The 13,406-nt window shown below is 56.5% G+C and overlaps 1 protein-coding gene across 15 annotated transcripts in view; it reads left to right on the forward strand.

Annotated features, from left to right (window-relative positions):
- NFASC (neurofascin) overlaps positions 1-13,406 on the forward strand; it is a 202,273-nt gene that overhangs the window by 158,498 nt on the left and 30,369 nt on the right. For 9 of the 15 annotated variants that reach the window (XM_018060022.1, XM_018060028.1, XM_018060032.1 and 6 more), the window contains 9 exons: positions 521-565; positions 1,680-1,781; positions 2,060-2,257; positions 3,039-3,109; positions 4,633-4,855; positions 6,404-6,519; positions 8,195-8,399; positions 9,633-9,755; positions 10,886-11,059. In XM_018060022.1, coding sequence (XP_017915511.1) covers positions 521-565; positions 1,680-1,781; positions 2,060-2,257; positions 3,039-3,109; positions 4,633-4,855; positions 6,404-6,519; positions 8,195-8,399; positions 9,633-9,755; positions 10,886-11,059 — 1,257 coding nt within the window. The remainder of the gene's footprint in view (positions 1-520; positions 566-1,679; positions 1,782-2,059; positions 2,258-3,038; positions 3,110-4,632; positions 4,856-6,403; positions 6,520-8,194; positions 8,400-9,632; positions 9,756-10,885; positions 11,060-13,406) is intronic. The other 6 variants (XM_018060024.1, XM_018060035.1, XM_018060036.1 and 3 more) reach the window with 2 other exon arrangements.

A 13,406-nucleotide genomic window follows, 5' to 3' on the forward strand; every position in this document is an offset into this window, starting at 1 on the left:
AACTTTACAGCTGACTCTAAACCACTAAGTCAATTAAAACTGCCTATCCAACAAGACAGCTCTGTTTGGCCTTCCAACACCCGCTGCTGCTTTATTCTCTGCCCACCTCTCCTGGAGGGATTTCACAGGGTGCCGGGCACTCCCGATGACTCCCTCTTGGAGGCTCGCCCCCAAGCCAGCCTGTAAATACGAAGCCATCCCAAACCCGGGGGTGTGGTCTCCCGCCCAGCAGAGTGTATCCTCTTTTCACCTCTGCCGTCTAGGTGTGTCCCTGCACCGTCCCGGGGAGCAGTGGGCCCAGACGCGGTGCCGGCACCAGGATAGCAAGCAGACCGCGTGCCTGGCCCTGGCTGCGGAGGGAGCACGGGAAGGCCTTTGTGAGGGCCGGGGCACCCTCCACGGGATGGGGGGTGAGGCCAAGCAGGGGCTGCTGTTCAAGCCTGGCCTCCTGATCCCGCCCTTAGAGCACCTTTATCCCCAGATGACCTGCTAACCTGGATAACCCGTCTTACCTTTGCAGCTGATCAGGCCACTCCAACTAACCGTTTGGCTGCCCTTCCCAAAGGTAATTCGTACTAACCCCGGGACTCACACCAAGCACTCCGGGTGCCTCAGAGCGGGGCACGTAGGAGGAGGAAGGCCCTGCAGGAGAGGAGTGCTGTGCATAGGGGAGGGGCCAGCTCGCCCCACCCCCACCAAGTCTGACCCCTCTCAGGAGGCCCATCCCCTCCCTGAGCCCTTCTAGTCCCACCCCTTTGGCAGACTGAATTGCGGTCCCCTCCCACCCCTTACCTCTGGCCACGGCCACCACTCCCCTGGGCGGCCTGTTCTCCACGCGGTCTCGGAACACTTGCTTCCAGTCATCCGTAGGCTCATCTCTTTGGCAGCCTCTCCAGATCTGCTGTTACGCACCCATTTACAGTCCATGTGCACGTGCGTGCAACACATAAATGTGGCTGCTGGGACCCACCTTTCAGATCCTTCCAGTTACCAGCCAAAATGTGGAAATAACTAGTTCAAGGGGCCAGGATGGGAGAAAAGAAACGCACCTGCTCTCCCCAGTCGGTGGCCAGGAGGGCACTCACACCCACTTCAGAAACCCAGTGAGACTGGAGCCCCCAAAGGCACTGCCCCACCCTTGCGGGGGGGACACTGTCCTGCTGTCCATCATGGAAGCTTCTAGACGGAGCTGCTCTCTCCTCCCTGGCCTGGTCCTCTGTGTTTGTCCGCCACCCCCCCCATCCCCCTAACTGCTCTGCCCTGCAAGCTCTCCAAACACCCTCCTGGGCTCCTGCCCCCTCAGAGCCTCAGCACGCAGAGTAGAAGATAATTATAGACGGAAGTCCCATACTTCTTTCCTAAAGGTGTGATTCTTTCCCAAATGTTTCCACTCCGAGAACACCCACAGATTGGGGTGGGTTGGCCCCAATTCTCACTGCTCCCTGCACCCCTTGATATTCTTTGGGGGGGTGGAATTTGGGGATCTTTGCTCTTTGTCCTTCCTTGAACCCTGAGGGCAGGGGTGGCCCCTGGGCTGACCCTCCAGCACAGGCTGGGGTTGGTCCCTGCTGGGGGTGAGCTCAGCCCACTCGAGTCCTGTCTGCGGGACGGTGGCCGGGGCTGGGGCCCGTGCAGGCCAGGCCGGCTCTGACTCTGGAGGCCCCTCCCTCTGCCGCCAGGACGACCGGACCGACCCCGGGACCTGGAGCTCACTGACCTGGCCGAGAGAAGCGTGAGGCTGACCTGGATCCCAGGGGACGACAACAACAGCCCCATCACAGGTCAGCCACGGGCTCGCACCGACCAGGAGAGAGGGATGCAGCCCGGTGGCCGGCCCAGCCCTGGCTTCAGGCCCCACCACCTCCTCACTGGGCGTGTGCCCTGGGCTGTCGACAGGATGGAGGCCGTGGTCTGTCTCCCGTTCTGTGTTTGGGAAGGGTTCATGTGCCTCTATCTCCCTACGGGAGGCTGTCAACACTGCTGGGAACCCGAGGGACACCCTGGGAAAGAGCTCACTGACTCACCTCCCCAGACAGTCCCGATTTCCTTGCCTCCTCAGACTACGTCGTCCAGTTTGAAGAAGACCAGTTCCAGCCAGGGGTCTGGCATGACCATTCCAGGTTCCCAGGCAGTGTCAACTCAGCTGTGCTCCGGCTATCGCCCTACGTCAACTACCAGTTCCGGGTCATCGCCATCAATGAGGTGGGCAGCAGCCACCCCAGCCTCCCATCTGAGCGCTACCGAACCAGCGGAGCACGTGAGTGCTTGAGGGCTAACGGCAGGTGCTGACGCCGGGCACCCGAGTACAGACTAAGTTCCCCGGGTCCCCAGCCACATGAATTTAGGCAAGCTACTCCAGGCCTCCTCATCTATGAAACAGGATAATTATGCCGTCTCCGTTAGGGGGCTATTGTGAAAATACAGTTGTTTGAAAATATAATTCAGGTCCCTAATGTAATGCGCATAGAGTAAGCATGCAATAAATGTTAACTGACATTTTTATTATTACTTATTAGTAATAATTATGAATAATTCTTGATCTGCTTTAAAGGGAAGAGCTGTGAAGATTGGCGGTAGAAACATATACTCTCATGTCGCATAAGGTCTCTTGACGTACTTGGGTAATGAAATGCTTAGATTTCTGAAATCACACTGGCTCACTGAGGGTGAAAGCCGCTCCCCCAAAATGTTGAATGCCAGGATAAACCAAGTTGGTATTAAACACCCTTAGTGGATAATCCACATTGAGTTGGCTCTATTGAGCATCTGAAGTGTGGAAAGCCTTATAATAAATGCTGTCTTGTCAGGGATTAAAACTCAGAAGAAGCTATCACTCCTTTGGGGGTTTAAGTCTCGGCTAGGAAGGCACATCGCATGTACGAGAGTGGCAGAGCAAGCTCAGCCGCGTAGGGGACGGAGTGTGTTGACAAGTGCAGAGACGAGCACGGAAGGGGCCAGTCAGCTGGGGAGGGGAGGCTGTTTACTGTGCCCTGTGATGCATGCCCTGGGTTTGAACTTTGTCTCCATTTGGGTTCCAGCCCCTGAGTCCAACCCCTCTGATGTGAAGGGAGAAGGGACCAGGAAGAACAACATGGAGATCACGTGGACGGTGAGAGCCCCTCCAGCCCGCCCGCGAGGCTTGCCTGGCAGTCTTAGGGGCCCTCGCCCTGTACACCCCTGGGGCCCCCAGGCTGCAGGATGGCCCAGGCGTCCTGCCTGGTGTGAGGGCCACTCTTTGCATCGAGCATCAAGAAATCAAGCAGGAGAGTATCTAAGAGCAAGCTGTAAGACAGGAGCAGAGGTGACTTAGGAAACAGACGCTATCCTTCTGGCAAAAGCTGAGAGAGTCCCACAAAACCAAAGCACTTCTTTAGAAGAAGGAGAGGTTTAGATTAGTCCCCAGAAACGATATAGCCTAAACACCGGTACCTCACTTCAGTGAGTTCTAAACTCCTCTCGCTGGAGATTGTTGAGTGTGGAGAGAGACCAGCCTAGTGGTGGGCCTCCAGTGGCAGCCGTCTGTAAGTCCAGGATGGACAGAGGGACTCCGAAGATGACTGCCAGACCAGGATTGAAAAACTCATCTTCCGTCTTGGCTCACCTGACCACATTTTCCAAACCAAAACTGGGATATGTGGCCTCCAAATGACATTTTTTTTTTTTCCCCAAACTGCTTCTAAGTCTGAGATGCAAATTCAGCCACTGAACACTTTTTATTTTTGGCTGCTCTGGGTCTCTGTTGCTGCACGAGGGCTTTCTCCAGCTGTGGAGAGAAGGGGCTGCTCTCTAGCTGTGGTGTGGGGGCTTCTTTTGTTATGGAGCACAGGCTCCAGGGCACATGGGCTTCAGTCATTGTGGTGCACAGGCTTGGTCGCTCCACAGTCTTAGGGGCTGAAATTAGGGAGTCCCAGCCACTGAAATTTTAGCGATTTTGTGCTGTTGCTGTGCATAATGGAAATAGACAGATGCAGAGTTTAGAATCACGACCATCACTGTCTGCCGAGGGCCTGGTCTCACAGCAGCCTTGGCAGTTGGGCTGAGCCCAGACTTGAGACTCCAGGGCTCATCTTTAGGACCTGGCAAGAAGTGGTTCAGCTCCATATTGCAGGCGCCCAGGGAACGGCTTCCTGGACCAGCCCTTGGGGAACAAAGACAGAGTTACGCCCACTCCCAGCTCCAGCCTTATAAGAAGGGTAGGGCAGATAGGCGTGGATTCGCTAGGACTGAAGTCGGGAATTTTGACTCATTGGTGGCAGGCGTGCCGTGACTAAACCAGAACCCGCTCCTCTGACTCTGGAGGCTTGTCACTCACCGTGCGCATTCTGCTTCCGGTTGCTCCATCACTGCAGAGTCCTGTTGACAGTGATGCTTTAACTGCCTGTGTACCTGCCGAGGGGGGGCTGTGAGGTCACAGGGACTGGGGCCTGGGTGGGGGATCTGCGCGCTGCTGGCTTTGCAGGACTCTGGGCTCCCGGGGGACTCAGAGTTGGGGCAGGCTCTCTCCAGCTCTGTAAGGGGCTGGCCATGGTTGGGCAGGCTGGGAACAGGGGCCTGCCGTGGGAAGAGGGCGAGCCGGGGTGGCCCGGGCTCCTCGCCAGTGCCCCACCACTCCTGCCGTCTCTCCCCACTCAGCCCATGAATGCCACTTCCGCCTTCGGCCCCAACCTGCGCTACATTGTCAAGTGGCGGCGGAGAGAGGCCCGCGAGGCCTGGAACAACGTCACCGTGTGGGGCTCCCGCTACGTGGTAGGGCAGACCCCCGTCTATGTGCCCTACGAGATCCGAGTCCAGGCTGAAAATGACTTTGGGAAGGGCCCTGAGCCAGACACCGTCATCGGTTACTCTGGAGAAGATTGTGAGTACCCGCCCTCCCTCCACCCGGGGCCCGCACGGCTGGGCTGCCCAGGCCATCCCCGCAGACCAGGAACCTTGGCCTGGGCCCTGGGTCTTCTAAGAGCATCCTGGAGGACAGCGAGTTACCAGGAAAGAGGGGTTTCCAGCAGTGACCTAGAGCAGACAGGCCCCAAGCGGTGCCAGGAGCAGAGATGGTATCATCTGAATGCTAGTTAGAATTAATGAACATCGTCACACAGTCCAATACTCTCACGTTATGAACATGAAAACTGGGGTCCTGCAAGGGAAACCCCTGCCCATATTGCACAATAGCAAATTCCAGGCTTAAGAACAGAACCCAGGTTTGTGGTCTATCTTACTGGCAGGCCTTGCTAGCCTCAAGGACCATCTGACCCAAAGGCCATAACTAAATGCCTCCACAGGAAGCAGGGCCAGGCCAGAGTCCTCCCTGGGCTCCCCAGGGGAATCCTGGAGGGCCTAAAGTCCACAGCTCCCCAGACCGAACACTCCAGGCCACCCACTGCAACACTGGACATAAAAAGAGGAGTTCTCTGGAGGCTGTCACTGGATAAATCAACGTGATTGTGGGATATGTGTAGAAGTGTGTACCTGCCTCTCCAGACAGTGGAGGCAGTACATCAGTACATCAGTCCCGCAGGCTGCTGAGCAAGGCCGGAGGGTTAGTGATGCCCCTCCTGGTCAGGGTAATCCATACCCTGGTGGATGTGGGTCTGATCCGAGAAGAAACCATGGAGGTGGGTGGGGTGACCCAAAGGAAGGAGGGAGGAGAGTCTTGGGAAAGAGTGGGTTCAGGGGGCCAGTGCTGGGGTCATGAGCAGGGCCAGTGGGGTTCACGACAGTGAGCTAGGAGGAAGTGAGGGTCAGGTCCCATGCCCCGCTTCCCTGGAGGTGATTGTGGATCGGACCCCCTCAGGAGATAAGGAGTGGGGATCAGAAGGCCCTCTGTCCATCCCGCTCCTCATTTCCATGGTGGCAGACATTTCCAGACAGAAGGCGGTGGGGACTTCTGGAGGGTAAGTATGGAAAAAGCAGCATCTAGCCATGGACTCACGGACCAGCCCACCATTTCCATCGCATCTGTGTACCCCGCGGCCGATATGTTAGAGGGGATAGGGCAGAACCACTGTTGCGGCAGAGTAGGAAAAACGGGAGAGAGCCAATTATGGGCGCAGTGGCCCTCCCTCTGCAGGTAGTCACAGGATCAGAGTCTTTTCCTGAACTAGGCTAGGGCGTCTTTAGTCTGCGGGCAGGGTTTTGTGCGGGGCGCTGGCAAGAAACAAATGCCACTCAAGGGGGACTATTTCCAGTGTGAGGACAGGGTTAGAGGGGAAACAACAAGGTTGGCAAGCCACCAGGAGGCCAGCCGCAGTGGAGTGCCATCACGCCACTTAGCCTGGAGGGAGTGCCCGTCGTCCAGAGTGGGCTGAAGGTGCAAGCCAGCAGAGGGCAAGCAGGTTGGAGGGCACTCTCGAGTCAGGGAGGGGCAGCCCCACCTGCATAACCAGCTCTCTGTCCCGACACATTGCAGATCCCAGGGCTGCACCCACAGATGTTAAAATCCGAGTCCTGAACAGCACCGCCATCAGCCTTCAGTGGAACCGCGTCTACTCCGACACGGTCCAGGGCCAGCTCAGAGAATATCGAGTGAGGAAGCCAGCTGCAGGCCCCGTCTAACCACGCAGCTCCCTAACAGGGCGAGGGGGTAGCAGACGCGGTACATGAGATGTTTGGAAGGGGTCCTTGGGATAGTTGTTGGATCCAGAGTTGGTTTAAGAAGATGATGTCTGAGGAATTCCCTGGTGGTCCAGCGGTCAGGACTCCACACTTTCAGCTCCTTGGCCTGGTTGGGAAACTAAGATCCTGCAAGTCATGGAGCACAGCCAAAACAAAAAAGAGGATGTCTAGAGCGAGCTGTTCAAAATATCCTCAGCAAAAACAGATACACCAGGTGTCTCCTGCGCCAGGTGTGGTGGGTGTGCGTTGGCCACACAGAACACATTATGCTTGCCCTCCGTGTGAGGACACGCGTGTATCTTCAGAGGCAGTGTTGAGGCACCGCTGAGCTACACCCTCCCCTCTCCTACAGGCCCTTCTGGGCTGCTTGCCTCACCCAATCTGATTTCATGAAGCCCCAGCTAACCGGAAGAGCTACTACAAGGGTACAAACCCTTCCCTGTTGCCACGGCCAACTGCAGTTATTATGGCCCTTGACTTCCCCCAGCCGCCTCTTCTCTCCCTGATGTTTCTCTCTTTGAATGAGCCTTGAATGGGTATTCAAGGCTCTCCCTGATGAGCTGCTCTATTTAAAACTCCTGCAGAGGCTGTGGCCCTGGGGTAACATGGGTTCTGTGCCTTAGGGGTCATCGGGGGTTGGCTAGACAGTTGGTGGCGCAGAGGGAGTCAGTCTCTTCTAGGGAAATGGATTCGGCAGACCGAGGAGGGAAAGGGAGATGATATATATGCTTGAATGAGCTCTTCCCCAACTTGCACCTTTAACCTACTTGCCTGGAGATGTTTTTGGCTAAAGCTCTCTTTGGGTCCCCTTCTTAAGTCTGGACTTCCTCCATACCTTGTCCTTGGAGGCCCCGGGTGATGCTGGTGTGACGGCCTGACCTGGGGCTTCCCTCCCACTGCTTATCACACCCCATGCCACAGCCTTCTGACTGTGGCACTACCACCTTTCACAGGCTGTCCCATCCCACCCCAGCTCTTGCCATCCACAGCCTGGTCTCCCATTGGCTTGGACATGTCACTATCCTAATGGTTTTTAAATAGTATCAAGAGGAAGCTTTTGATTTTAAAGGACTAAATCAACCCTTTCGTGTATTCAGACTTCTGGGGCTAACCTGCTACTTTTCAGCTCCTGTCTGCTGCCAATCTAAACCATACTAAATCTAACTCAAGGTGATGTGGTCTCTGAGCACAGAAAAGAGCTCTCCATGCCTGGGCCCTTGGCTCGAATTTGTGCTTTTGGTACAGACTCCCTGAGCAGCCTATCCCCTGCTTGGAAATAAGTCTCAAGATGGAGCATCTCGGCTGTACGTTTGGCCAGCATGCCTGTTCCCCAGAGAGACGACACAGCTCAGAAAATGATCGAAAACAAAAACTCTATTTGGTTTGACATCGGTCCCCACGCGCTAGTGGCTCATGATCGGGGACTGTCAGGTCGCCTCCCCCAGCCCTCTGCGGGGCTGCTGAGGGCCTCTGCGATTCGGAGCCCGTGGCCAGGAAAGGGAAGACCAGTCACCACCAGCACCACCACTAACAACTAACCCTGCCCTGCCCGGCCAAGCCCTCACCAGCCCGCCTCTGTCCCAAGGCCTACTACTGGAGGGAGAGCAGCTTGCTGAAGAACCTGTGGGTGTCTCAGAAGAGGCAGCAAGCCGGCTTCCCCGGCGACCGCCTGCGTGGTGTGGTGTCCCGCCTCTTCCCCTACAGCAACTACAAGCTGGAGATGGTTGTGGTCAATGGGCGAGGCGATGGGCCTCGCAGTGAAACCAAGGAGTTCACCACCCCGGAAGGAGGTAGGTCCGGCTGCTGCTCCCCAGGGAGGGCAGGACGGGGGTGGCATGGCCGAGTGGCCCCAAGCGCCTCCAGCACGCCTCTCCCCGGATGACACAAGTTGACCTCTGCACAACCTCGTGGAGGGATGACCGGCATGCTGATGGCACCCGTGGAGCGCTGTCCCCGAGGCGGCTGCCCTGACGGGCGGTTCTATGTAGAACAAGACTGTGAGGCGGCTGACAGGACTCTGGACAGGCTGTGCACATGGACTCCTAAGGGCACTGTGGGAGCCGCCCACTGCGTCTTAAGGGAGCCCAGGTACCTGGACTCCCAGGAGGCACCTGGACTCCCAGGAGGCACCTGGACTCCCAGAAGGCATCTGGACTCCCAGAAGGCACCTGGACTCCCAGGAGGCATCTGCTTGGTTCGCCAGCCTCAGCCCCAAGGACCTTCCCTCCTGTCACCACTGTGACCTAGAGGCTGTCCTTCAGGGGCGCCCAGTCCTGGGAGCTGGACACCTGGGCAGGTCCCCACACATCTCCTGTTCCTGCCAGGCCCCCCAGACCAGGCCCTCTTCTGTTTCTCCTTCCTGCCTTCTTACCTGTTACTTTCCCCCATTCTTCTGCCCCTCTTCCTTTTTCCTCTCCTGTGTTTCCCCTCCCTTGTTTCTTTATTCCTGTATCCCTTCCTCCTTGTCTGGTTTTCATCACCAGCCTCTCCCCATTGCTCCTGCTTCTGGCACCATCCACATGTTCCAATGTGGGTTTCTTTCTCCTCACCCCTGAACCTGGCGTTCTCAGCCCAGAGGCCAGGGTTTGATACTTTGACCCTGTGGTAAGAATCCTTGTCTAAAGACTGAGAACTGCGGCTTCTGTTACCAAACAGAGGCTAAAGTCGGTTTCCTACCTGAGGATGATTCTGCCCAACCTGGAGGTTTTAGGTTTTTTTTGCAGGATCAGAGTCTAATGTGTGCTGTATTCAGGGTAGTTTTTAAAGGAGAACTTGACTGACTCCTTCCCCAGATAAACCAAGTCTGAGCCGTGCTTGTCCTAGATGTGGGGAAATGCCATCCTGGATGAGGCAGTAGCTGCTAGCCACCTCACAGCCCTCCAGGTTCTGGCTTAGCAGCAGTCCAGCACAGGGGTTGTCCAGAGGTCAATGCCTTCATACTTGTGCTTTGTTTCTTGTGTTTTCCTCATCCTGCCCGCCCCTTTCTCTCCCCCCCGTCCCCCGCTCTCTCCTCCTTCCCCAAGTACCCAGTGCCCCCAGGCGTTTCCGAGTCCGGCAGCCCAACCTGGAGACAATCAACCTGGAATGGGATCATCCAGAACACCCCAATGGGATCCTGATTGGATATACTCTGAAATACGTGGCCTGTACGTTCTGCCCTTCTTTCTCTTGGATAATCTGAGAATCAGAAACCCCATTCTCACCACTTTTCCTAAGGAATCAAGGTAGAAAGCCTCTGGGTACACAGGGCATTGTGGAGGGATGCAAGGGGAAGGGAAAAAGCTTCCTATAGGATTATGGGAGGCAAGTGAGACCCAATCCCTGCTCTCTTGTCACAGCTTCTCCTTCAGGGGGCTTCCACTCACCTGGTGAGGCATAGGGGGCATCTGGTCTGATGAGGGATTCAACTCCCAGGCTCAGGAATCTTAGAGTCTCTAATTCCTAAAAGTCTAGGACAGAACATTTCTTACTTGACAGAGCTTCCATCCGCTAGGGCAGACAGTACATGCATAGGGATCCACACGACACTGACCCTCGCGGCCACCTTAACACGTTGCCATTTTGGGTAAAGCAGCTGTTTGTGGAGTTGCCATGGAATATTAAATATTCAGTATTGGATATTGGCTCACTCAGGAGCCTGGGTTGGGATGACCTCACCTAAAGAATTCAGCATCACCAGGCAGGGACAGGAGTGTCATTCATTTGGAAGACTTCAAATGTCGTCTAAAGTAGGTGATGTTATACCTTACTGTGAGGCTCAAAGGGCAGGCATTGTGTTATTAAGGATTTTAATAGTCAACTGTGTGCTTGTATGTGATTCTGAATCCATCTCTGGACCTGACCTTCCCCCTCTGAGGTATATAGTGAATAGGCCTTTTACAAAGGAGGCACTAACAATGAAAAAAGCTCTAGTGGTTTTGCCCTAGTTCTGATGAAAGGAAAAAAGGAACTCAAGTTTGTCCTTGTTGAAAAAGCTCGAGGATTAAAAGTTGAATCTTTCAGAATCAGCCACATAACCTTGTGTTGAGCTAGCAATAATGAGATCAGTGGGAAAGTGTTAACCCTGGTGCGTCATCGAAGAGCCAGAGAGGAGTTGTGGCCCAACACTCAGCCTTTGAAATGTCTCCCAGGCCGAGTCCTTAAGATCACGAGCAGGCTTCATGGGTTCCCTTCCCAGCAGAGTCGAGAAGGCTTCCTCCTTCCAGCAGCAGTTTATATATAAGCCATCATGGTCAACATTGCTAAAGCTCAATTCCACTTACCTGTCTCTCTCCAGTTAATGGAACCAAAGTAGGAAAGCAGATAGTGGAAAACTTCTCTCCCAATCAGACCAAGTTCACGGTGCAGAGAGCAGACCCCGTGTCGCGCTACCGCTTTTCCCTCAGTGCCAGGACGCAGGTGGGCTCGGGGGAAGCAGTCACCGAGGAGTCGCCAGCACCCCCGAATGAAGGTAGGTGCACTGTGGCGGCCGCGGGGCGATGGTCCCGGGAAGTGCAGATGCCTAGAGAAACCCTGAGCTGGCCTGGCCTCCTGGGATAGCGGGGCCATGGCCCGCAGGCCCGCAGAGGGAGAAGCCAGCCTGCGTGCTGAGAGGTAGGTGCCGGCGATGGACCTGGAAGACATGTCTTCATGCTGTCCCAGTCAGACCTGGGTCCCCACGTGGCCTCGACTTGCTCAGCTGTTTACCTGTTGGGGGTACAGGGAAGAGAGAGTGACTCGTGGCTGAGCTGAGGGGACGAGAGAGAATGCACGTTGGAAGTGTGCTCATGGACTCCCCAGAGCAGGAAGGTGTTTGCCAGGTGAGGGAGGCAGCGCTGTGATGGAGGTGGCCCCTGAGGGCCCTGGGGCTGCCCCTTCTCTGAGGGTGCCTGGCACTGAGGGGAACAGGGACCAGCCGTGACTGCGGTGACTGCTGGCGTCCTGGGTCGAGCAGGAGACAGATGTAGCCCTCCTGGCGGCCTGAAGGGAGTGAGCTGTCAGGCCGAGAAGAGGACAGGGAGCTGGGAAACAGCCGTCGGCCCAACCAGCTTCACAGAGAGCGCGCGTGAGCTCCTTCCTGGGCTCTGGCGTCTTCCCACCGTGAGCGCCTGGCCCGGAGCAGCGCGTGCTCGCGAGGTCCTCTAGAGGGCGTCCGGCCCGGAGCTGCGCGTGCTCGCGAGGTCCACTAGAGGGCGTCCGGCCCGGAGCTGCGCGTGCTCGCGAGGTCCACTAGAGGGCGCCCGGCAGCCCTGCTCGTGGCGTCCGGGAGCTCTCGGGTGGGAGAGACTCTGAAAGCCCTGCCATCCATCCGCAGACCCCCTGTGAGAGAGGGTGGGGGCTCTGCCTCCCCAGAGGCACCGTGGGCTGTTCAACAGCCACTGCCCGAGGTGCCAGACAGCTGTGCTAAAAACCAGGGGTATAAAACTAATGCGCTCCCCCAGTCTAGAAGGAGGGACGCCCACAAGAGGGTCCAGCTGTGATTCACCACAAGCAGCGCTGTGTTTAGGTGACGGAAGAGCAGTGGATGGCCAGGGGATAGGGTTAGTCCACAAGGGAAGGCTGCAAAGAAGGGGCCATGTGGACCTCTGACGCTGACCACAGATACCGCGTCCAGCACTCTCCCAAGGAGGCTGAGGCCTGCTGGCCTGGGGGGCCTCCTGGGCATCCCCACCCCCAGCCCAGGAGAGCAGTTGTACTTCCAGGCCTGCTGCCTCTGCTGTCTCCCCCCATGCTCCCAGCTGAGCTCCACAAGCAGTCCCGCGTCCCTCCCCTGGCCCTGCTCGCCTGACCAACAGGCCAGCACTGAAGCAGAGGGGCGAGGGGCCAGGCGGAAGCTGGGGAAGGCTGGCAGTGCTGTGTGTGTTCCTGTCTGCTCCTGTAAACCAGGAGTGAGCCACACAACACACCCCTCTCGCCCAGTCTCCCTTCCAGTTTCTTGGGTACTTGGACAGTGTATTAGGCCTGGGTGACTTTGGGTAAGTGGTTGATACATGCGTGTTACCAAAGGTCAGGCCAGGGATGGTGCGCTTTCTTGACTACTTCACTCTGCAAGGAGATACATAAAGAGAGCCTCTTCTCCCTCCCTTTTCCCACCCCCACCAATACTGAACATCAGATAAACAAAGCCCCACTGCCCAGCTCCGGTGACCACCACAGGGAAGGATCTCAGTGCCAGGGGGCAAGAGAACAAAGAGGGGTGCTCAGCCCCACTCAGCCAAGGGCTTTGCAGCAGATTCAGGAGTTCCTTTTAGGCTCTCAGTCCGCAGCTGCATTTCGTCTTTCATGCAGTCCAGTGGGCGGCAGGACATGGGACAGGGCCCCGCGCTCCCATTCATTACAGGCCCCAGCTTTCCAGGCTGAGATGGTGCAGGGAGGACCACCAAACCCATTCTCCTTCTCCCTCCACCCCAGCGTGGGTCAGCTACCCACCGCCTGCCCCTGGGGATAAAGGAGGCTTCCTTTTGCCTGGGATTGGTATCCTCCTGTACACCTCTGTCTTATGCCCTCAATTCCTGGCACCATCAAGGGTCACCAAGCTCCTTCGTAAAGATCAGCCCCGCTAGAGAAGGACACACCCTTCAAAACAGCCATGGAAACGTGGCATTCTAGGTGGGCTGTTTCTGCTGCCACCTCCTAGATGTCCTTGAGTTGAGATAGAAGCAAAGATGTTAGAAAGGTCTCCAAGACCCAGGAAGGTTTTCTGTAGCAACGTGGCAGACCCCCGTGGGGTTGAACACGATCCCTAAAGGCCAGGTGGTATCCGCAGGGCTGTGGCCAGCACCCAGCCACGCCATCTGGGTCAGTTTGAGCCAGAACCG

Source organism: Capra hircus, chromosome 16 (genome assembly GCF_001704415.2).
Source record: "Capra hircus breed San Clemente chromosome 16, ASM170441v1, whole genome shotgun sequence".
NCBI lineage: Eukaryota > Metazoa > Chordata > Mammalia > Artiodactyla > Bovidae > Capra > Capra hircus.